This window comes from Ursus maritimus, unplaced genomic scaffold (assembly GCF_017311325.1).
Source record: "Ursus maritimus isolate PB19 unplaced genomic scaffold, ASM1731132v1 scaffold_5, whole genome shotgun sequence".
In the NCBI taxonomy this organism is placed as follows: Eukaryota; Metazoa; Chordata; class Mammalia; order Carnivora; family Ursidae; genus Ursus; species Ursus maritimus.
The window spans coordinates 10,385,399-10,410,950 of record NW_024426663.1 but is presented as its reverse complement, the minus strand read 5'-3'; the positions used below and the strand labels follow the sequence as shown (position 1 = coordinate 10,410,950).

Genomic DNA, 25,552 nt, shown 5'->3' with positions numbered 1-25,552 from the left:
TTCACACTTTTGGAGATATGCCTTCAAGAATAGGGATACAAACTCTCACCATTTCTAAGGGTAGGAATTTTTTTCCTATATTCATCTTGTTAATTGGATTGTTAATATCATATTTTTCTAACCACAGATTGGCATAATTATAACAATTATTTTTGCCACCAATGAACTTTCCTAGGAGAAGTAAAAATATACATGGGTTGGCATTTTTAAGTGTCTGTGGAAGACTGTTTCACTGACATGTAGCTAAAGGTACACTTTGCATGGCAAAATATTGCTGTGATGTACTTAGTTGTATGGAGGCTTTTCAGAACCTCCAAGACTTAAAAAAAATGCTTTAAAAGTTTAAATCAGTTTTATATTAATGAAATACTACCACATTACTCTGCTCTTTGAACTGTTTTCATTCAACTGATGATAAACCAAAATTCAGTTTCATTCCTGGAAAGAACTTTGAATGAAAATAGCAAGTCCCACTTCTTGAAGTAGATGGAATTCCTATCTAAGAAGGCTAGGCTTAGTGCACTCTGAGTCTCTGGAGCAAATTTCTTTGTATAAAGTTAAATGGGTCCCAAGGGATGTTTCCATTTGGTACCTTGGTAGTATTCTGTCTTAGAAAGGCTTTTCCTTCAATGCAAGGCATGAAGGATGTTGCCACCCACTACTAGTTTTTCATTCCAGATCAAACACAATTACTAAACAGCTGCACTGAAAACATTTCTTGCATAGGGCTATATACAGGAAGATCCAACATATACTGCTAAAGAGAAAATCACAAAACACATCAGCGAAATAATGCAGCATAAAGCAATATATTTTATAAAGTATTCCTGCTTATGTTGAGCTAAGAAAACCTACTTACAATGATAGTAGTGACAGAAACTAATCATTAGTTATGTTACTAGTTTTTACAAATATTTTTCTTTTTGAAATATGAGTTGCCAGGCATCAGTACAACTTATTCTATTAATTCTTCAGTACATAACAAATATAATTACTTTTGTTTCTTGAGATTAGGTCCCAAAAGTCCTGTGTTCAACCCTACTGAAAACTCTTCATAACTTGGCTTTGGAATGAATGTGTTCCCCATGGACTAGGTTAAATTTCCTCCTTAATATAAAATTATAAAAGTCATTCAAAAGAAAAGAACTTGCATCAAACTAAGCCTGAATACCAACAGGAGGCAATTTTGTGTTTTCATTCTCTAGTGTCAAACAACTAAAAATAAAGATGAGATGTACCAAGATGTCCTACTTTAACCTACTGCTCACAGTTTTTAGTAGAATTCCAGATGAAACATACATAGTGCAGATCGTGGGTTTCCTGATTTATAAGATTGTGTTCTACCCTAGCACCAACTGCAACGAACTTTGCTGACAATGGCAATATTCTGTGAATGCTTATCTCCACTGTCAATCTTATCATAAGTTTCAGAATATGGACAATTATTTAGTGAGAAAAAAGTACACAGTAAAATTAAAAAGGAAATCTCTAGATGATAAGAAAGTTAGTCTCATTAGTAGTCAACCAGGAGCACAGTATGTGACAAGTTTTATGGAGTCACAATCAAAACAAATACTCGTGTGATATTGAAGTTTATGCCACACTTTCAAATACATTATCTTATTAAACAAGCACACCCACATACTTTTATCTGTAGGACCCTTAAGTTAACACAATTATACCGAAGGAGCACACAGGATCGGTGAAATCATGGGCCAATTGTGAGGCAAGTGCCATTTTTCCCATTATGAAAAAAAAAAAAATCAGTCAAGAATAAACCACTTTATAGCCCCATGCCTTTTGAGTTAAACTTTATTAACTAGTAGTCATACCAGGCAATTAATACGGTTGCATGAAAGGTTAAATTTCCAATAATTACTTGACCCATTCTCAAATAATCCCTTATAAACACCATGCTTTTTAGTATTCCTCTGGAGATACGAGAATGTGGATGGTGGGCAGGAAAGTTGTGCTGGTGTTCTCTTTTCTTCTGAGTGGAATGACTGTTTAATATTTTATATAAGAACAACGCTGCACTGACTCCAGACGGGACCTCCAGTTAAGAGAGGGCGAGATGGAATAAAGAAACTGCCTGCCTATTGCAAATGGTAGCAGGAAAATTAAATATGAGGGGGTTTGGGGGGCGGGGGTTCTAAGGTCCAAGGAGTGTGGAAGGCCCTTAACTGAACGTACTGCCCACTTTCAAGTCATGCAGTGCCTCCCAAAGGTCAGAGATTGCCTGTTACCTCACTTTTGAATATCAGACCAGAGCTCTGGGGCCAAATCTCCACTCTACTCATCTCAAAACTAGACCCTCTGAAAGGCTTGGGGTAGAAACAGAGTCAAAGAGATCATTAGGTCGCTTGATGAGTCAACTCCTCCACCAGAAGCACTATTTGCAAGTTGAAACGAAATCACGAACTAGTATCACAAGCTTTTCCCCCGAACGTTTCATCTTGAGGGAAAACGGAAAGAGCGCTCAGGGGGGGACTAGCCGCGCCCGCATTGTGCGGGCAGCCAAGTCCCCCGTGGCAGGGCAGAGCGGCCGCGGGCGTCGCGGCGCGGCAGCTGCAGGGCGCGAGGAGAAGCGCGGCGCCCGCAGGCGGCTCTCAGCCTTTCCCCCGCACCGCCGTAATTGCGGCTTTTAATTAAGGAGGAGGAGCCCAGTTGCCGACTGAGCCGTAGAAGTGATTTTTTTTTTTTTTTAAGAGGGGACCTGATTCCTGAAAAAAAGGCTCTAACCTGTCTCCTCATTCTTCCACCTTCGCTGCCAGCTCTCGCGGAGGAGGGGAGATAGCCGGTGCGTGCGTGCCTCGCTTCCTGTTTCATTAACTCACGCGCCAGCCTCACGCTTTCTCAGAGGAGCCGGGGAGCGACCGCAGCTCAGCCCCAAGAGGGGGCGAGCGAAACCCAGCCGGGCTAGCCCAGCCGCGGCGCCCGTACCTGCCCCGCTCCTCGTCGGCGCAGCGCCCAGCGCGGTGCCCGGCGGCCCGCGGCGTCCAGGAAAGGGCCACAGGAGGAATGTTGCCCGGGAAATGTGGAGCGTCCCAGGTCGGTCATTTTCCTGAGAGGGACACGGGGTGCGCGCCCCCTTCCTGGCGGCGGTTTAGGGAGGACGGGAGAGGGCTCCTGGACAGCCGGGGCGCCTCCTGCCGCCTCACTGGCCCGCCCACTCCTGCTCCTCAGCTAGCCGAGGGCCCGAACCCTCAGAGTTCTGGCGAGGCTTGGCGGCTTTGTCTGGGCTCGCGCTTGTGTTCGGAGCCCACCGGCCCGGAAGGGAACAAAGAGCCTCGACCCCCACGCCCAGCCTCCGCCTCTCCCCCACGCGCCGCTTTATCACCTTCCCGGAGACCCCTTTGTCTGCCTGGGAAGCACAGGTCTGCCGTGGATGCCCATGCCCACGCCCCCACCCAAAGTCCTGCTTTGCTGACAATTGAGCTAGGCTGCGTTTTCAACCCACCCACTCCCTGTGTAAACGACCTCATATAGTTCAGCTTTTTTTTTTTCTTTTCCAGAATAGACCATTTGTAGATTTGTCGATCCATAACGACCATCCAGCTCATTCTTCATTAGCTTTTTCATTCCCTTCCAGTCCCTTTCGACTGTACTTCTATCTTAGTTTTCTATAAAACAGCAAATTCTTTCTGTAAGTATAAGCCTCTGTCTTGCTCACTTAAATACTCATTACTTAGGGAGGAGCAGAAATATTAAATGGAGTGCCATAAGTTTGTGTGTGTGTGTGTGCATGCGTGCACGTTTTAGCAGTCCTTACATGCACACACGCGCGCGCGCGAACACACACACACACACACACACACACACTGGCAAGGGCTCTATCTTCGTTTTAATAAATGTCAGGGAACATAAAAACCAGGCTGGCATCTGCCAGCGTGGTTTCCGATAGCGGACGCCTCCGGATAAGGGAGGATTTCCGAAACAGGACTTTGAACAGAGTTGACAACCAGGTTCACATCCTCAGAAAACGCTTCCAAGCTATGTAAGCAACACAAAGTTGCAGCCACCTCCTGGGTAAACTTCAAAGCAACAGAGGCCAGGGGAAGGGAGGAAGGAAGTGCGATATTTAGAGAACTTACTGGGCTGGGGGAAGCTTCTGAACTCATTTAGACAAACTGAAGACAGCAGAAATATAGTCTGTGTGAAGCTACAGTACCCAGTTTCCAAAACTGTAACCATGACGCCCATGCGTTTTACCCACAGAAGAGCAAACAGGGAAGAATCCTTGGTTGTATTGGAGTTTCTAATCCAAATGATACACAGATCTACCCAACGCCAAAGAAGAGGAAAGAAACAGAGGAGACACATTTCCTGCTTTCTGGGCTTTAACTTCAGCGTTTCAGGAAGCCAGCTCTCTCTACTATCTCCTTAGAGCGATAGGGCAGAGAAAGAAGGGACAACCACATGGGGAATGAAGACATCTCTCCTGAGTTCTGCCCAGGGCTTAAAAGGACAAGGGCACACGTTCTTTGTTGACACTTCTGCAGTGACTTCTCCTTGGGCGTGCGAGCCCTGGCGCCAGCACAACTGTCACTACCACCACACAGGGCAAGTTGAACTCATACTGGGAACACGCAGTGGAGAAGCACACACACCTCAACAACAGCCTTTGTTATTTAATTCATGAGACTAAACACACAAAAGCTCATCCGAACACACATACTATCCCAACCCTCACTCTACCGTCTATATTCCCATTTCATTTATGGCTTGACTTTTTTGGTTTGGTTTGGTTTGGTTATATCCTTAAATGAAGCTTTGCATTTACCCGATGAGTTGCGTCTCCTGGTGCTCCTCAGTTCTTGCTATTTCTTTTGTCTTATAAAAGATCAGGAGCAGACTTATCGTGCAGATCGTCCACCTCTTCCTAATGGAGCGCATCTTGGGTGCCCGGGAAAGTCCTGGTTGCCCCAGCTCCCTCACCTTCTCTTGATATAAAGGCTCCGTTTTGGGGAGATACAGTCGCGGGGGGAAATCTGTAAAATTCGAGGAGAGCGTGGAGCCGGGTTCTCAGGAGCAGGTCGCAAGGGTCCTCTGCGGCCGAGCTCCCGCTGGTCCTTGAGCGCTGCCCAGCGCTCTCCCTCCTGGTTCGCGCCAGCCCTGCCCGGGTCGCTCCGCGCCGCCTCCCTGGGGCTCAGGTTTCTTTTCAGATGAGACACCTTGTGCATTGGAGGTGGCGGCCGCTTCTGCAGCTGGGTTCGGGGGCGTCACTGGCCCTTCCCTTTTCCTAGCAGGGAAATGATGAGCAAAACCAGCCAATCACCAGACTGAGGGGGCGGAGGCTGCGGTTGCCTTGCGTTGCTGTCGGCGGCTTGGAGAGTAACGTCGCCGGCGCTGCTTGCACAGTGCTGGGAGAGGAAGCTTACAAGCTCACAGTCGTGTACACACACACACACACACACACACACACACACACACACACACACTCGCGCGCACGCACGCACGCAGCAGCACTCGCACACCCCGGGGAGAACGCAGCGCGCCAGAACGAAGTCAGGTCGCCCTCCTGGGAAACCAAAGCATCGGCTCTCTGGACGAGCGCGGAGATAGTCTGTCCTTATCAGCGTGGAGAGGACACCTCAGCTGGGGACAGATTAGAGACGCATCTTGCTCGAGAGATGCTTCGTTTTCGTTTTCGTATAGAGCGCGCGGGGGGCGGGGGCGCAGAAGGGGTAGCTTCTTCCTAGCGCCTTTGGTAAACATACACACTCGGACATACACACGCCAACGCGCATACACACGCCCTCCCAAGTAGAGTGAATCCGGGCAGGGAGGGGGAAGAAGGAGGAGGACGTTTTGTATTCAGTGCACAGCTCAATCTGGAAAGTACAAATACACACATGAACCAATTAGTCGATCGCCCACTCAGGGTGGGTGGTAGATGACCACCCCGATTTAGGATCTAGCAGGAAACAAGTGATGACAGAGGTGTCAGGCGCTTTGTGGATATTTATGTGACTCTTTTTCATTGCCATTTGGAAACTCCTCACGCAGGAGTCAAGGAAACTCCAATCCTCCTTAAACTTCACTGCGGAGAAACAGAATTCTGAGAAAAAACAGCCACCAAGGACATCCTTTTTAAATACAAGTACAAGACACAGGAGAAAGAAAGAAAAAAAGGTAGGAAGATAAGAAGAAAGGAAAGAAGGAAGGGCAAGTTCTTCCTCAAAAGTCTCAGTGATTAACCTCAGGGTTTCACCCTCTCCTCACCTCCTACTGTTTTTCTTATTCCTGTTGTATTGTGTGGCAGGGGCACTTTCAAGCCCTGGTTAACCCTCAGTCTGAGTACTTCCTTCACTGTTCTTTGGTCTTGCCCTCACCAAGAGAGAAGCTTGCTGCTCCGGTTGTTCCCATGCCTTGGTTTGGCTGGTGGGAATGGGTCGGGAGGCACCCCTAGTGTGGGATCTTGTCTGGAAGCCAGGAATTTCTCCCATCTGTAAGGGAAGGTTCCAAGTTCTCGCTTTCTCTCGTCTCCACCCCTTTCCCATAGTTCTGGCAGTGTCTCTCAATTGAATTACTTGTTCCTTCAGGTTATGCAGAGGCTCCAGCTGCCATCCACTCTTGGCCCCTGGGGTTTATACCTCCCCAAGCCCGGAAATGATGAGGCCCACCACCGATCATTGGACAGAGCTGAGCAAAAAGGGGAATTCTGAGTTACTAGTCCCCTGATGGCTTAAGATAACAACTGTTATAACCAGCACCTTTGCTTAAAATCCTGAAGTCCCTGCCAATGTTTGCCATTCCTTGCCTAAGGTTTAAGAAGTGAAGAGCCTCTCAGTTCTCAAGCCTCATCTTTGCAGCAGAGTGAACTAGGGGGTTGGGTCTAAAATGCTCAAAGGAGCAAGTAATTATGAGCCTTTATTGACACTACAAGTGGCCCGCCGGGAGCCTTTGGAGTTTATTGATGTCTAGGCAAATCCCGCTAGCATCTCTATCACACTGACTTCTCGACTAGCAGAAACTGCTAGAATGAAACAGCTTCTTATTTAAGTTAAAAGGGAATTGGGGCAGGGAGAGGGTGGGCAATGCATGGTTAGAATTCTTTAGGTTGATTAATTAGGTACTTTAGGTTAACATTTGATTTTTAAACAGTAAACAAAATATTTTGAATTCTAAATAAAACCCTTGCGGATGGGGATGAAGTAATACGCATCACTTAATTAAATTCATACACCATATTTTGAGCAATTAATATGGTCCAGGCAATATGTGAGGACATGGGAACAGATGAATAAAATATAGCATCTAACTGGGGAGGAAGTTTACTCACTGTGGGACGGGATTTGGGGGGCAGGGGACAGATTGTAAAAGAATTAAGTTGCAATGTGGCACCGTCAACTAACACCAGCATTTTAAGTATGTGTCTCCTATCTGGGTACATTACAGGGTAGAAGCACATGGAATGTTTAAGTTGTTTGGAGCAAGGAAAGTGATCTTCCTGAGAGAGGACACACATCAACTGGAATTTGCAAACCTAAGGGGCAAGCCAGGCAAAGGGAGGGTAAAACACTGTAATCAGAGGAAAGATTATGTGCACTTCAGAGAGGAATAAAATGCTGGTGCTTTGGGGGAACTTTGAAGTAGTTCAGTATTGTTAGAACACAAAGTGGGAAATAGTAGGAATAGTAGATAATAGTAGGACATAAGTTTTTAGTGTGATAATAATATTCTATAGCTTCACAATGGCAAACTGTCTTGTCTAGTGGGGAAGTCGCAAAAAAAATCTTCAAGAGGAAAGTAGGTTTAATTCATGTATTAAACTTCAAGTTAAATTAGGGGAAACTGTTCATCTGGCCCAAACAGACCAAAACAAACGTACCAACAGCAAAACAAAAGCACACCAAGAACTAGTTATGGGGATACATAAGAAATTTAAATATTGATAAGAGGGAAAAAAAAAACTCTCCAGCTGTAAAATGCTGCTATTTCCGTATTCATTAAGCGTAACACCTTCTATATTGAGGTGAACACTTCTGAATGACTGAAAATGGTTTAGTGAGACTCAAGAGATTCCCCTTTCCCATAGTTGAACAATTTTGAGTTTAGAGTGTAATATAGTATCATTTGTTTAATATGATTAGATTCATGAAATATGCATCCATAACACTTTGCCAGGTTAAAAAAGAAAAAAAAAACAAAAAACAAAAAACATATAGGCCAACGCTTAGGCCAAACAGAGGATAGTCTGATTCTTCTCAATATGCAATTAGGTACAAGAACCATAAACCTAAATATTGAGTAAGAAGTCTTATCAACGTAAGAGTCTTTTGGACTCAACTCCTTCCATTAGTATACCGCTTTTGATGATCCTAGATCATCAAGAAATTAAAGTTGTTTCTAAATTTCCATTCTATCTTTGGACTATAAGTTCTTCAATAAAGAGAACACATTTGTCTTTATTCAGCACAATTCTGCAATTACACAGTACCCGATGAATAAATAATGTAAGTAATGGCAGCTGGTTTTAAAATGCTACTTTATCCTTTAACTTCATGTAAATCATGCTTTAATTGCTGGCCGTGCTCTCTACTTTAGCTGGAAAGAAATGGGTAGACACTTGCAATATCATAGCATAATGGCCCATGACATTTTTTAATCAGTTATTGTTTTAGAATAGTTTAGGTTTACAACAATATTGAGCAGGAAGTATAAAGACTTCCCTTATACCCTCTCCTCCAAACATGCACAGCATCCCCCACTATCAACATCCCACACTAGAGCAGTACACTTGTTAAAATCAATGAAACTACATTTTTTAATAATAATTTTTATTATGTTATGTTAGTCACCATACAGTACATCCTTAGTTTTTGATGTAGTGTTCCATGATTCATTATTTGCGTATAACACCCAGTGCTCCATACAATATGTGGCCTCCTTAATACCCGTAACTGGCCTATCCCAATCCCCCACCCCCCTCCCCTCTGAAGCCCTCAGTTTGTTTCCCAGAGTCTATAGTCTTTCGTGGTTCATTCCCCCTTCTGTTTACCCCCCCTTCATTCTTCCCTTCCTTCTCCTACCGATCTCCCTAATATTTCTTATGTTCCATAAATGAGTGAAACCATATGATAATTGTCTTTCTCTGCTTGACTTATTTCACTTAGCATAATCTCTTCCAGTCCCGCCCATGTTGCTGCAAATGTTGGGTAATCGTTTTTTCTGATGGCTGGGTAATATTCCTCAATGAAACTACATTGACGTATCATTGTCATCCACAGTTCATACTCTACATTAAGGTTCATTCTTGGTATTGTACATTCTATGGGCATTGACAGATGTGTAATGACCTATGTGCACCATTATAGTACCGTACAGTTTCCCTGCCCTAAAAATCCTCTGTGTCCTGGCTATTCATGACTGTCCCACCCTCCAGCCCCAGACAATCACTGATCTTTACTGTCTCTGTAGCTTTGCCTTTTCCAGAGGTCATATAGTTGGAATTATACATAATGTGGCTCTTTCCCATTGGCTTCTTTTACTTAGCAATATGCTTTAAAGAGTCCTCCATATTTTTTCATGGCTTGAAAGCTCTTTTTTTTTTTTTTTTTAACATCAGTAAAATTCCATTGTCTAGATATATCACAGTTTATTTGAGTACTTGCTGAAGGACATCTTGGTTGCTTCCAAGTTTGGGAAATTATGAGTAAAGCTGCTATAAACATCCATGTGCAGTTTGGGTAAATACCAAGGAGCACAGTTGCTGGTAAGGTAGATGGTAAGACTATGGTTAGCTTTGTAAGAAGCTCTATAAGGAACTTGTTTTTACTGCTGAATTGTCTTCCAAGTGGCTGTAATATTTTCCATCCCACCAGCAATGAATGAGAATTTGTGTTGCTCCACATCTTCATCAGTATTTGGTGTTTTCAATGTTTTGGATTTGGGGCATTCTAATAGGTGTATAGTGGTATCTGCTTGTTGTTTTAATTTGTGTTTTCCTGATGATGTATGATGTGGAACATCTTTTCATATGCTTATTTGCCATCTGTATATCTTCTTTGGCAAGATGTCTGTTCAGATCTTTTGTCCTTTTTAAAATAGGGTTGTTTTTACAGTTGAATTTAAGAGTTCTTTGTATATTTTGGATAACTGTCCATTATCACATATTTCTCTTTGCAAATATTTTCTTCCACTTCATGGCTTGTCTTCTCATTTTCTCGACAGTCTTTCATAGGACAGAAATTTTAAATTTTGATTAAGTCCAGTTTATCAATTATTTCCTACACTGATCATGCTTTTAATGTTGCATCTATAAAGTCATCGTCAAACTTAAGGTCATCTAGATTTTTTTCGTGTGTTATCTTCTGGGAGTTTAATAGTTTCCCATTTTATACTTAGGTCTATTATCTTTTGAGTTAATTTTTGTAAAGAGTGTGGGGTATATGTCTAATTTTTTTTTTGCATGTGAATGTCTGGTTGTTACAGCACCATTTGCTAAAAGACTATCTTTTCTGCATTGTGTTTCCTTTGCTTTTTTGTCAAAGATCAGTTGAATATTCTTGTGTCTATTTCTGAGTATTTTATCTGTTCCATTGATCTATTTATCTATTCTTTTACCAATATCACATTTTCTTGATTATTATAGCTTTATAGTAAGTCTTGAAGTCTCATAACGTCAGTCCTCTGTTTTGTTGTCCTGCAATTGCGTTGGCTATTGTGAGTCTTTTGTTTCCCAATATAAACTTTAGAATCACTTTGTCAATATCCTCAAAATAACTTGCTGGGATTTTGATTGGAATTGCATTAAATCTGGAGAGCAATTTGGGAAGAATTGATATCTTTTTTTTTTAAAGATTTTATTTATTTATTTGACAGAGATAGAGACAGCCAGCGAGAGAGAGAGAACACAAGCAGGGGGAGTGGGAGAGGAAGAAGCAGGCTCATAGTGGAGGAGCCTGATGTAGGGCTCGATCCCATAATGCCAGGATCACGCCCTGAGCAGAAGGCAGACGCTTAACCGCCATGCCACCCAGGCACCTCTAGGAAGAATTGATATCTTAACTGTATTGAGTCTTCCTATCCGTGAACATGGATTATCCCTTCATTTATTTAGTTCTTCTTTGGTTCATTTCTTTTCTCATTCTTTGACTCAGAATTTGGCATATTTCTGCACATATCTAGTTAGATTTATACTGATTTCATTTTTTTTTTTTTAAGATTGTATTTATTTATGTGACAGAGAGACAGCCAGCGAGAGTGGGAACACAGCAGGGGGAGTAGAAGAGGAAGAAGCAGGCTCCCAGTGGAGGAGCCCGATGTGGAACTCGATCCTGGAACTCCAGGATCACGCCCTGAGCCGAAGGCAGACGCTTAACGACTGCGCTACCCAGGTGCCCCGTTTTTCTAAATGCTAATATAATTTTTTTTTTCATTTCAGATTTCAAGTGTTCCTTGCTAGTAGTGCCTATGACAGTTTAGTAATGGGAATGTTGGTTCATTAGTCAATAATCTCCAGAGAAATTGAACCACTAACATGTGTGTCTATACAGAGAGAAAGATACTATTTTAGGGAACTGATCATGTGATTGTGGAGGTTGACAGTTCCTAAAACTATAAAGTAAGCTGGTAGGCTTGAGACCTGAGAAGAAGGAAGAGTTGATGTTGCAGCTTAAGTCTGAGGACATCTGGAGGCAGACATCCCTTCTGCTTGGGGAAACTCAGTCGGTTTTTTCTTAAGGCCTTCAGTTTATTGAATGGGGACCACCCATATTATGGAGGATAATCTGGTTTACTCATACTGATTTAAATGTTGCTAAAACAACAACAACAATGACAACTAAAACACCTCATGGTAGCATCAAGATCTAGACTGGTCTTTGACCAAATATCTGGATACCGTGACCTAATCAAGTTGGTATATAAAATCATCATAGGTGGGGTGGTTGAAGTTCTTGTTAATGACCTTAAAATATAGTGAGAATTATGCATGCAAAGCCTTTTACCTATGAATCAATGAGCAAGAAAAGCAAGAAGCATATTAATAAGGAAATTCAGCTTTTCACCACTAGACAGCTCAATCTCTTTTATTTTTTTCTAGACAAAATATCTAGCTTAAAAAAATTATTCTGAATTAATTTCTTTTACCTATTTAAATATCCACAAAAGCTTCACAGATGTTTTTCTGTATGTGTATTCATCGTCCTTCTGTTTTCATCCTTAATAACCAAATATAATAAGCTTACAACAGAAGGGTGACCTTGACTTTAAGTGCAAGATAAAATCATGAATCTAGTATAATTTCTGGAACAAGATAAATCCCATCATTACCAGTCAATTTTTCCCCTTTATCTAACCCATGGTACTTATATTATCCTTTGCATTTAGTACTTAATCTCTATTTAAACACAAATGTCTGTAGAAGAGACCATTCTTAAGTATTGTTAGTAAAATATTCTTTAATTTGTAATATTCATTTGAAATGTTCTGTGAGACATCTTTTAACTGCTCTTAATTAAATATACCCTAATTTGGAATGGGTGCTTCATATGCTCACAGTCCACATTTTAATTTTTTATAGACTCTTAACTCCTTTAGTTCTATAATCTCTTAAATTATAGACTCTTAACCCTTTAGTTCTATAATCCTAGCTGTTGCTGTTTTATTTCGTATTGCACAGACCCCCGAAATGTTAAAATAAACAGATACACTATCCTATACATGTTTTGGGAAATCTTTGTTGATCTACATTATTATCTAGAAATATTTTTTCTGTGTTCTCCTTTTACTGTGTTTCTATGCTCAGTGGTGATGGGAGGAACTGAATGGTAGTAAGAGAGTAACTTCTGGGCTAAATATTACCCCAAACAGATTTCCTATTGAATAGTGATCACTTACTTGATAATTTTCTATGTTGCTATCTGGAGAGTTTGTTATTTAGGCTTGTAATTTCTTTAATCTTTGTGAACTTTCTAAATGTCTCCCCTGTATCTGAATTAGATACAATTTCTTCCTCCTATCTTACTATCTTTCTTTTCTCCTATTGCCCAATGCAATCGCCCACTTAATTTTCTCTTTAATTTAATTTCCACCTTCCTTTTATATTATTTTCAATTCATCATAATAAAAGCAAAAGAGAAAGAGTAGTATGAATTGTTAAAGGTTAAAAATTATTTTTATATGTCTGTCGTTATATATATATAAATATACATATATGTCTTTACATATATGTATATATATATGTGTATATATATATATATACACATCTCTGTAATTGTTTTTCTAGTTATAATAGTATACAGTGAGTATCTCTGGAAAATATTGTTTCAATGTACAGAATTATAACATGGGACAGTCCTATGTAAATCAAATTTTGTGATGTGATATTTTAAATGATTCATTAATGTTTATTATTTTAAAAATTCTAAAGAAAAATGCTATTGAAGTTATTATTAACTGGTAAACTGGTAAACATTATTAACTGGTAAAGCCCATAGAAGACTTTTGTTTTCTTGCAAAATTAATTAAAATTAAATACACACAAACACGTACACACACAATGAGTTGCCAGTATTTTAAATTTATTTTCAAAAATATCCTAAGACTTGTAAATACCAGACTCACCTACTCTGGTGGTAACAATTCGGTGGGATTAAATAGGAGCTGTTTCATCTCTCCCTCTAATTTTTGTTTATTCCAGAATTTTTTATTAACTTATTTTACCTACTTGGTCTCTACATGTATTTGAGCTTTTAATACTTCAAGTAAATAATTCTATTCAAGGATATACATATCATGATCTACCTGTTTAACGGATTGAAATTTTGATAATCTTGGCTTTTGTAAAGTAAATAGTTGAGCAAATAACTAAACAAAACCCTTATGAACTAAAATTTTGATTGCTGAGTCTAGCAATGCCTGCCTACTCTGTCAGCAGGAGAAAGTTGCTGTGGGAGAATGAATCAATAGATACTTATTGGAGGGAGCCTGTGGGAATAAAGGAATAATAATGAATCTAGTTCACATCTGACCTGTACTTCATAATATAAATAATTAATCTGTCTTCTGCATTACCACAATCCTATTTCCAACATTCCACCAGAAAACTTTATGTAAATACCTATGGATAGCATAGGTATTGTAGCTAAGCACATGTTCACAAATACATAGCTTAGGCAATTGTGATAGCTTATATTGGTTATGATTGTGCTCCTATCATTAGAAAAACAAAGAAATACATTTTAAAATTCTACTGGGAAGATCCAAAATGTCTGGGAATTTTACACCTTTTTTTATGACCTGAATGCATAACTATTTACCTTTGACCTCATGTGTTAAATGAAGATATGAAGAAGAAAGTAGATTGGATTTATTCACCTATAATTTTTTTGACAGAGAAGTGAACTTATAGGGAACTCTCAGGGATGAATAGATTATTATACCATTTCTTTGTTTTTTTAAATAACATTTCTGATGTGTAGAATTCCTTTGGAGACTAACCTAGAATGCATGAAGATTTTGAATGTGTGTCCTTGGTATTTTAGATACCTGTCATATGTCCGTTGAGGTGAGCAGAGGTGTTTGGGCGGTTGATGATTCTTATCCATGGATGTCGAGGTCCCTCTGAAGATGCAGTTACCCACAGGAAGCATCAAACTAGCCTTATATCGTTGGTTCTTTATTGACAAGCGGTAGAACAAGTACAAAAACATACTTCAAACAATGAGTTGATTCAACTACCCACTTAATATCATGGTACACCTATTCACAACCTATAATCAAAGGGGTTAAAGAGGGAGACTTTGGAAACCATGTATTACTATTAATCTTCTTACTTTACAGATTTAAAAAAATAAGTTAGCATGTTTTCAAGTAATTTGCATATAGTATTGATTTGTAGAGGAGGAAGACTTTTCTTCCCTTCTAGATTCTTTGCCTGTTCTAATAATTAAAGACATAAGACAGATTAACAGGAGAAAAACAAATTGAATTTATACATACAGAAGCTCATAAAAATATGAGACTCAAAGAAATGGCCAAAGCAGGTAGCTTTTATACTTTTTAGGCACAAAAAAATAAATAAATAAATAAATTTGTGATGAATTGACAAGACAAAGAATTTTGAGTTTAGGATAATAAATTAGTGAGGAAATAACAAGATTTGTTTATACAGCCTGCTAGGCCTTGATATCACTAACTCTGATGATAGATTGCCTTCTAACTTCTGATACAGGCAGGGTACCTTTCACATGGGCGATTCACTTCTTGCTTTCTGGGGAACAAAGGAGGTTAGAGTGTCCTTCTTATACCTGCTATTTCTTAGGTAACTTTAATTTAAAATAATCAATATGCTAAAGTAGTATATTTTGGGGTGGCATATTTTCTCCCTTTCAGATTCATTTACTCATTAGTCAAAAAACATTCCTTGAGTACATATTGTTTGCCAGGTATTATATTTGACCCTGAAGATACAGCAGAGTACAGAACAGACAAATGTCTTCTTGAGGTGTTTAATTTCTGTAAGTAGAAAGATATGATAAAAGGAAAGAAAAGGAAAAACATGGAGGTAATTACATATTGTGATTAGTGCTGTGAAGGAGTAACACGGCAATGTATTGAGGTAGTAAAGAATCTGTTCTTTGAATTAGATGGTCAGAGAAGGGCTCTCTGAGGAAGTGACATTTGAAATGAGATTTGCAGAATAAGAGGGAGCTCTGAACTTGGTAAGAGCATTATAGGCTGAGAGAATAGCAGGTACAAAGGCCAAGAAGTAGAGAATGGCTAGGCAGAAATGTCAGAAAATAAAGAATACAATGGAAGCCATTATATCGTACATAATAAATTAAGCAAAATAGAAGATACTATATAAGAAGGTATTTGCTGAAAGCATATTTCTGAATTATTTATACCAAAGCCTGGAAAAGCAAAATTATTTAGGACATGTAGCATTCCTTTTAGGTAGTGCTACTTGTCTTTTTGAGGCTTGAGCTCATGAATTTAAACAGAAACATGTCAGTGTGGTTATATGACTATTTCCATCTGAGTTGAGTTATCCAGGCTTTAGACAACAGAACCTATATATTTGAGTTCAATGAGGGTTGAGGTTTTGCCAGACAAGTGTGGCAGAGGGAGAGAAAATAAAAGTTGTAAGTACTTAAAAATTAATGAAAGTTGGGGCGCCTGGGTGGCACAGCGGTTAAGCGTCTGCCTTCGGCTCAGGGCGTGATCCCGGCGTTCTGGGATCGAGCCCCACATCAGGCTCCTCCGCTGGGAGCCTGCTTCTTCCTCTCCCACTCCCCCTGCTTGTGTTCCCTCTCTCGCTGGCTGTCTCTATCTCTGTCGAATAAATAAATAAAATCTTAAAAAAAAATTAATGAAAGTAGTGATGAACTAAGATGATACTCTAAGATGGAAGAAAGGAAAGTGAAAACATAAGGGGAGAGATGCATTACGATGAAGTCTATAACCTAATGGGATAAAATTTCAATGCAATGAAGTAGATTTAAGGGGCCACCAGAGAAACTAAGCTGAACAGGTGATAGATGGTACTCAGAGAGATACTTACAAACTGGGTTTCAGGGGAAAATAAGCTAATGGTGGTGCAAGATACAAAATTTTTATGGGAATGGGAGACTAATGGGAGACTGAATTGAGGTGAAACCAAATTTTACTAGAGATGAGAAAAACAAGAAGAGGGGAAAAACTAGGGTGCTGGATGAATTGTCTATATGATTATTGGAAGTCACTAAGAATGATGGGAGTGAGTGTGGATTACATGAGTTGAACAGGCATTTAGGTTACTGGGAGTGAATAGGTGTTCTGTAGATGACAGGAGGAGGCAGGTGAAGGTAACACTGATGACATACATGGAAAGGTTGTTTGTATATGTAATGGGGAACCAAAAGGGACATCTTTCCTTTACTGGCAATGACCTACCTGACATGTCAAAGAAAAATAGCTTTCACTTGTGAGTGCTTGCTAGAGAAGGAGTGATCTCTTTTCAAAAACTCGGAAGTGATCATTAGGTGATGAGATGGCCAACTAGTTACTTCGTCCTAAATTGTTATAACCAAAAGGCAAAGAAATCATTTTTTTAGTAGTTCTGGATTGCATATGCCTTCTTACTTAAGTTTTTTTTCTTATTTTATATAAATGTGAATTTCAAATAACTTTAATCTTATTTTTATTTTTGTTTAAACAGTGAATTTTTCACTCTTACTTGACAACATTTAAAATGGATTCAAATTAGTAATTCAGGTTTGCTGTTGAAGTATTTCATTTTGATTATTTCCTAATCCACTATGTGAATTTTATTAGTTAGCTTTATTAATAATAAATGACCATCCCCAAATCACAGTTTACAGTAACACACATATATTTCTTTTTCATGATAGATGTCAGTGGCTATGAGGCAACTTCTATGGCTCTGCCACAGGCCTTCTCATTCCAGATTCCAGCCTCAAAAAGTGGGCCTTATTTGGGACATCCAAAAATTTAACAACAAAAGTAAGATCTACCAGTGGAAGGTAGCACTGATACCTTACACAAGATTAAAAGTTATAATAGACACATAGCTCATTAGAAGACTAACCCTTAGGGGATAAATCCACACTGGGCAGATAGGTATGTGTCTGCCAAGGGTAGAAATCCAAATGCTGGCAGTCTGCAGGGTCCAAAGGGATAGGAGATTTAAAGACAGATTAAATGTCAAGAATTTTTCAGTAAAAATCATAGAAAATAAAAATAGCTGAAGTAATAGGCATAGTGCTGTTAGAAAAGAAAGGTTAGCTAGTCCATATTCCTAAAACCCTCACAAAGTAACAATTCTATGGTAAAATTTTCATGATCCAGTGTCTAGCCACCAAATTTACTGACTCAAATATATGATGTTGTTCCATGCGTCAAAGGGCGGGCTCACATTATTTATAGCTAATAGCTTGTTTTATTCATCTCAGCCTGGGGATGGTTTTGCCAGTGGACTAAATGTATTTGAAGGCTGATGGCCAAAGCTCTCTTTTCATAGGACTGTGGTTGGGTAGGAGCTTCCAAACTTACATCTTAGGTTTCTTTTCTGTACTATTTCTGGTTTAATTTTAACCCTTTCTGATTGGCATGTTTATTCTTTAGTATTCTTAATCCAAAATCAGGTTACATTTAAGTATTCACAGCTATGTAGCTATTCTGTCTCCTTCGTATAACATTGTGTCTGTTTTTTAATTTTAAAATTTCACTCTCAGGAAGCAACCATTGCTACATCCATTCTAACATTTGAGAGGGTGTACCTCATTGTAATTCCAGAGAACAGACATGACATACACATGAATCTGAGTCTTAGAGAAAATTTTCCCTTAATTATATCACTTGAAAAAATTAGTAATTTTACGTTTGAAAGACTGACATCAAAACTCTGGAATATCAAGCCAACAACCCAAAATAGCTGTTAAGGGGAGAAAGAACTAAACAAAGGAACGATTAGCTATGAGAATAGGTGTTCACAAAACATAACAATGAGTTTAGTTACTCTCTCTCATTGTCTGTCGGACTTTAGCGAGAATCATTCTAATTTTATTGATATAATTTACAGTCAGTGAGATGTATTCTTAAGGGGACAATTTGATGAGTTTGGTAAAATCCATAAGCAATAATAGGCACTCTGGTCAGAGCATAGAACATTCCATCAGCCTAGAAATGCCGTCTGTACTTCTCTCCAAACTCCATCTACCATATGCAGTGATTCTTTATCATGTATCTTACCATAGATTAGTTTATCTTGTTCTTAAATTCCATAAGAATGGATTTATGTAGTACCTACTCCTTCGTGACTTGGTTTTAAGAGTTTTCAATGTTTTGTTTGTTGATAATTTGCATATCATATACCCTTTTTCTTCTTTTACTTTCGACTTATCTTTGCCTTTATACTTAGGGAGAATTTATTGGCAGCATATAATTAAGCCTTGATTTTTTTTAAAATCGAGTCTTACAATTTTTTCATTTTAATTGGAGTGTTTAGTCTATTTTGTGTTTTTTGAAGTCTTTAATTTTAACCAATATTTAATACACTTTGGTTTAGATATACTAATTTGATATTACATTTATACTTGATCCATTTTTTTGTTCTTTTCTTTCTTTTCCTGTCTTTTGGATTATTCCAATTTTTTTTTACCAATTTATTTTATTTTATTTACATATTTAGGCACATTTCTATTATTATAGAGTATGTTAGAATGTTCATTTTTTTGAAATATAACTGGCATATAATACTACACTAGTTTCAGTTGTATGACATAGTGATTTGACAATTCTATACATTACTCAGTGTTCCCCCTGAGCATGGGCACATTATTACAATATGATTGAGTATATTCTCTATGCTGTACTTTTTATCTCCATGAAGGAGATTATGAGTTAGAATGTTCATTCTTAAAACATATAATTAATATTACGACACTTAATGTAAAATGTAAGAAAATTGCAAGTATATACTTCTATTTATTACCTCTGTTGCTTTTGTCATATAGTTTCCCTTTGCACATATCATAAACTGCACAATACAATGTTATTGTTTTTGCTTCAATTCATAGACTTTTAAAAAATTTCAGATAGCACAAACTAAAAATATTTGTTTATATTTATCCATATATTTACCATCTTCTTGGTTTTCTTTCTTTATTATTTCATGCAAAGATGAATTTCCATGTGACATCTCTTTTCTTCTCCTGACACCCGTCCTTTAATATCCTTTGTAATTCAGGTCTGCTGGCAACATGTTCTTCTTTTCACCCAACTTTTGGAAGGACACTTTTGCTTGATATAGAACACCTATGGGATAATATTTATTGTTCTTGTTCCAGCATTTTGCAGATGTTGTTTCATTGTATTTATTTCTCTCTCTCTCTCTCCCTCCCTTCTTTTTATGAGAAGACAGCCGTGAATCTTCTGTTAGTTCCTCCATAAGTATGTGCCTTTTAATCTGGCTTTCTTCAGCATTCTGCTTCTTATCTTTAATTTCCAACACTCTGACTATTATGTGCGTAGGAGTCGTTTAAAAAGCTTTCTGGATCATAGGTTGATGTTTTTCACAAAGTTTGGGAAAGTTTTGGCCATCATTCTTGACCTCTTTTTCTGGCCCATTTTCTTCTTTCCGCTTCTATGAAACACCAATGACAATGACATGTATCATACTACTTGCTATTTTAACACTGGCCACTGAGGCTTTTTTTTTATTTTCCTTCCAACTTTTTTTTTTTCCCTCTTTATTCTTTAGGTTTGGTCATTTCTATTGGACTGTGTTCGAATTCACTAACATTTTCTTATGCTATATCTAATCTCCCACTAAGCTTGCTCATTAAATTTTTCATTTCAGATATTTATATTTTTGTGTTTCCATTTGATACACTTTTATAGATTTTTGTTTCGATTCTGAGAGTCCCCATCTGCTCATCCATCATGTCCAATTTTCCCTGTAACACCTTTGTCATATTTGTTATAGCTGTTTTAAAGTCTTTTTGATAATTTCTATATCTGGCTTATATTAGGTTATGTTTCTGTGCACCCTTTTTTGCTTGATTGTGGGTCACATGTTTTGCATGTCTCATTTTTTTTTTTATTATTATAGACTGGCTATTGGGAATAGATAACATATTATAGGAAGTGTTGGATATGTTATAACTCCAAAGTCTTCCATCCTTACATGACCTCTAGTGTCTCTATAGCTCTCATCCTGCAGCAGTTACTCCCTATTAGGTCTTATTAAGACTTCCTGTGGGGGCACCTGGGTGGCTCAGTAGGTTAAGTGTCAGACTCTTGATTTCGGCTCAGGTCATGATCTCACGGTCATGGAGTGTCAGTGAGTGTGGAGCCTGCCTGAGATTCTCTCTTCTTCCTCTTCCCCTCCCCACTCCCTCTCTCTCTCCCTAACAAACAAACAAACAAACAAATGACTCCCTGTGTACATGTGCAGCCCTGCCTTCAAGCAGTAGTGTGTGGGAAACTCCATGTGAAATTCTGGGGCTCCTGCTCTGCATATTTCTACCTCTTTTGTTACTTATCTGAAAATTCCAGCCAATTTATGGGTCTAGAACACAAGTATCTTCTCTGCAGTTCAGCAAACTGTATCCTTTTTGGTTTTTAACTTCCTGCATTTCAATCCAGAACATGGAGTATGTTCAGAAATTAATGTGAACATGAGGCTTGCTTCAAGCATTTCCCTTTTCTTAGAGATCACATATGTGCTAGTTCATTTCATTCAAGAAGCAGAAGCCAAGGCAGGATTAGACATGCAAAATATATACTGGAGGAAGGGATTATGAGGAATACCAGGGGGCAGCCAGAGGAGGCAGGGAGAATCATCAAATTTATGCAAGTCTTACCCCTGTGAAGGAAGAGGGAAGGGAGGAGGGCTGTGTAGGAAATGAAATCTCAGCCTTTAGTACAATTCTATGAGAGTTTTGGTCAAGTATATGGAGAATCCTTGAAACAAAGTTGCCCATTAGAGGGCATGAGTATTTCTGCCCTAAATATTCATTAGTCAGAAGTAGCCTATAGGAAGTGTGGCCTTGGCAGGAATGGGGTGGTAAGTTCATAGTGTAGCACCCGGGGTTTTCTATCATTTATGCTTTCTGCAGCAGGTCATGTCAGCAGTACATTTTCATGGCTACTTGCCACTACCCATCCCTGCCTAGTCTCTGCCCCAGATTCATTTCTCTACCCTAGTTTAAGAAGCAGTTCTTCTAGGATTCTCATGGGTCTCTCCGTCTAAGAGGAAACTTAAAAGGCAGTGGTTAGTTAAGCAAATACAGCCCCCATCACTGCAGATGGTCACAGGGCTGTATCCTATATTTATTGTCTGTCTCCTCCTCTAGCCCTCAGCTATCACCATTGAAGGTCTTGGTGGCTTACTTAGTGGTTTGACCCAAACCTTCATTCATGAGTGTTCTGACTCCTTGGTAATCATTATCTTTCTCGGGCAAGGTTGCTCCATGTGTCTCTTCAAATTACATTAGAAGAAAGGAGTAATAGGAAATGTCCAAGAAAGTCACATTGAATTCCACATTTATTCCTTCTGCCTCCAACATGTATATCATCACACCTGCAAAGATGTTCTCACCCACTGGGACATTCCAGGTTACCGCTGGTGAGATTATTAGGAGTCCCACCTTCCTTTCAAGATTGCATCCTCTCTGCCTGCTGGGTAGCAAGTCAGTCAGTTCCAAATCTTGATCTTACCGCCTGTTTTTTAGATTAATCCTGGTACTATTTGTATTATTTCACATTGTTTGAAAGGTGACCATTTTCCTAACTCTCTGGGAGTACCCATAAAAGCCACTCTAATTTTTCCTCTCATTATGGCAATTGCACCCACTTTGCTTCTGATGGTTAGATGTTGCCTTTGGCCTCTATATTTTCTAGATTCTATCATCTTCCTTACCTTCTGAGAACACAGTTCTGTAACAGAATTTATTACTATGAGCCCTACCAACAGAAGACAGGTGCCATTCAGTGTCTCAAGGATGATGCTGTTTCTCTTACCAGTGCATTACTACTGCTTTTGTAGTTGGGGTGTATTCCAGGCTTTCCCTTGGAATGCAGTTAACTGGTAGGTTTTCTAGCCTTATATAGTATATCCAGTAGCTTGGCCATTTTTGTGAAATTTTTAAATTCCTCTTTTTCTTGTCTGCTATGATAGTTTTGGCTTTTCTACTCTAATTATTATTGGCTGTCATTTACTCTAAACTTCCAGGAATCATCTTGACAGTGTATTAGCATTATTTTCTGAAGTCTTTGTCAAGGTCTCAAATTCTTTATAATGGGATAGTTCCTTCTTATCAATTACACAAATCATTATCCAACTCATGTTCTACCTTTTTGATATAAGACCCTCAGGATTCAGCCCCAATCATGTTCTTCTAGCTCCTTCAAGTGTATAATGACTAGGTCCTACAGAACCCACTAGAAGTTTATTGGGAAGTGCCCTCAAGTTCCCTTGGGGGTATAGTCCCTTATTTTCCTTGGCATGCTTCACACTTTCCTAGCTTAGAGGCTAAATGGGGAGCTATATCCAGGTGCTGAGGGGTGTTCATGATGTCCTATGAAGCAGTGATCATTGCATCATTTTCAAGCAATGGAGGCATGCTAGTCTTTTCTCAGAAGAAACGGGCCTTTTCTTCAAGCCCAGAGGATTCAAGGGATCTTGAGTTAAGGTTTATGAGTTCATCAACCCAGATGTCCCCAGCTCAGGCCTCGTGGTCTCACTCCCTTCAACTAAGAATCTATCACTGACACTGCCTTTGTTGGAAAGACTGACAATTCAGCCTTCTCTAGAAAGCTCTCTGCTACTATTATAATTAATTTCTGGGCCAAAGTCTCAGGTTTTTTTTTTTTTTTTCCCTGCCTCCAGCTGCAGGAGATAAGAGCCTCTTTATAAGCTGCCAAGGAGGCGCTCTGAATTTTACACTTCACCTTCAATTGGTGATTAATCACCCACAGCCTTTTATTGGTCTTCTCTGATGCATCAAAGTCACTCAGTAAGAGACATCTGATGCAATTTCCTTCTAATACTTCCCTGAGCTACTCAAAAACCTGAGATGCTGCCCTTGTGAGTGCATTCATTTGGACCAGCATACCAAACCAGTTCACCACAGGGGAGTTTTAACAAATGCTCTGCTATAATTGAAGAGCTCCACCTACTGCCAGTTATAGAGTTCTCCTTGCCCGCTTGTTGGCAGAGCATTCAGCTTCAGAGTCCCACATTAAAACCTGTCTACTTAGACTACTACTGATACTGATTGTCTTAAGTCAGGATGTATGGAAAACATACTGAAATGGAGATTTGCCTGTGAGAAGTGTTTTGGTCTGTACCCTCAATATCAACATTTTGTATGAGTAAAGGCACTAGAATTGGTTAAAGAGAGAAAGAGAACTTCAAAGCAGTTACAAGGATGAACTTACATGGTTTCATGGGAAGCAGTGGAGTTGGAATGGCCCTTTAGAGTGGCCTTGCCTTGAGACAAAGGAGCTATGACTTTACACTTCTGTGTTGACAATGGGTAGATTTCTACTTTGGGATGGGATATGACTTGAGTGTAGATGCTCTCTTTAGCTAAAAAAAATTTCTAGAGAGAGACTCAGCTATTGGCATTCTCAAAATGTGGGAGAATGAGTGTCTCAGTCCTTAAGGGTTTAAGTAGCACGTTGTATTATAAACTACCAAAGGTGATTGAGAATGACATTGTGTTGGTTTGTCACTCCTTCTTGATTTTGCATTTGTAACAATTTTGTGACTTTTTTCCTTCCTGTTGTTACTATAATTTCTCAGAGTCTTAAGTAAGTTGGTTCAGGTTTCATTAGCTTTTATTCTGTACTGTCATTAATATTCACACAAGTGACGTTATTTAAAGTTACATGTGTTAGAGTTTTGTTATTTAACATTTCTATAAGAACAAGAATATATTTCTTTCAAGAAACTCAGGATTTTTAGCAAAGACAGCTTTTTCTGATGCTTGCTAAGGCTAACCTCAGCAAGCCCAATATCTTTGTAGGCTTTAGAAAAATGGGATATTTAAATAATTCTTGGAGGCTTAAAGGAAAATAAAAAGAAGTGAAGAAAAAATAAATACCACCTACAGTTTTAAGTGGATTTTGTTCATCTTGCAGATTGAAGCAGCCCATTGTTAATTTTGGAAATCCTTCACAATATTTAACTTTGACATCACCTTTAATGCTACTGAGATTTACTGTCTAAATGAAACAATCAAAATAAGAGACAGTGATATAAGTGGCAAGCACCTCTGCTCTATTTTCTCTTTGCAGTGGGGTAATAAAGCTCAGGTCCATTGATCCGGGCACCACTGTATGGGAGCATCCCATGGCTCATAGCACAAAATCCCAAAGATAATAAGTGCAGAATCACACTCTAATACAATAGTAAAAGCCCAATAGTAAGGTAATGTTTAACATTATGGTTTGAAGAAAGATTATTTTTTTGTGAGAGATTGCACATTCAAACATATTGAATGCTCAATGTGGCATGTATTTGGATGGGCAATGAAAGATTCATATAAATGTTCATGAATGATCACACGGTTGCACATAATGTTCAGCAACAGTTACCTAAATGTTTTCATATTGCCATGGGAAAATTCATATAGAAAGCCTGAAAGGACACATTCGAATGTATGATTAATGAAAATAGATCTAATTGATACTATTCTACCATAATCTACTCACTCTAATGTTTACATAGGTATTGTTTCCAAATATAAAAATAAAATGTGGTATGAGAGCTGTAAAGATATTTGGCAGGTTATTTGAAAGAATGAAGATATAAAAATGCAAATGAATTAGGAGCCATTTTATCATTTTTTCATAGATTGAAGACAGACAGTGTTTGAGTGAGTGTTTTAAAAGCTTGTGAAAATAGGGGTGGCTCGATTAACTTTGAGCGCTTGGAAGAGTGCTATGTTTGACACAAAAGGTACAAGATTCTTCTTCTTTATTTCCCATTTCACCCAGTATGACTGCATAGCTGAACCAAAATATTCCTAGTCACTGGATAAAGTTTTGAGGGTGGAAAATAAGAATCAAAGGAGTATAGGAATTGTATACA

At 38.9% G+C, this 25,552-nt stretch overlaps 1 protein-coding gene and 1 long non-coding RNA gene across 3 annotated transcripts in view; one reads left to right on the top strand and one right to left on the bottom strand.

Moving 5' to 3' along the window:
- ST8SIA4 (ST8 alpha-N-acetyl-neuraminide alpha-2,8-sialyltransferase 4) overlaps window positions 1-5,250 on the bottom strand; it is an 89,988-nt gene extending 84,738 nt beyond the window's left edge. The window contains 3 exon segments of the mRNA XM_008700900.2: window positions 4,784-4,974; window positions 4,976-5,062; window positions 5,064-5,250. Of these exon segments, the coding sequence (XP_008699122.1) occupies window positions 4,784-4,974; window positions 4,976-5,062; window positions 5,064-5,183 (398 nt within the window). The 5' untranslated portion in view covers window positions 5,184-5,250.
- LOC103672227 overlaps window positions 2,541-25,552 on the top strand; it is a 191,262-nt gene continuing 168,250 nt past the window's right edge. For both annotated transcript variants that reach the window (XR_005832387.1, XR_005832386.1), the window contains exon 1: window positions 2,541-3,051. This is a non-coding gene — a long non-coding RNA (uncharacterized LOC103672227). The remainder of the gene's footprint in view (window positions 3,052-25,552) is intronic.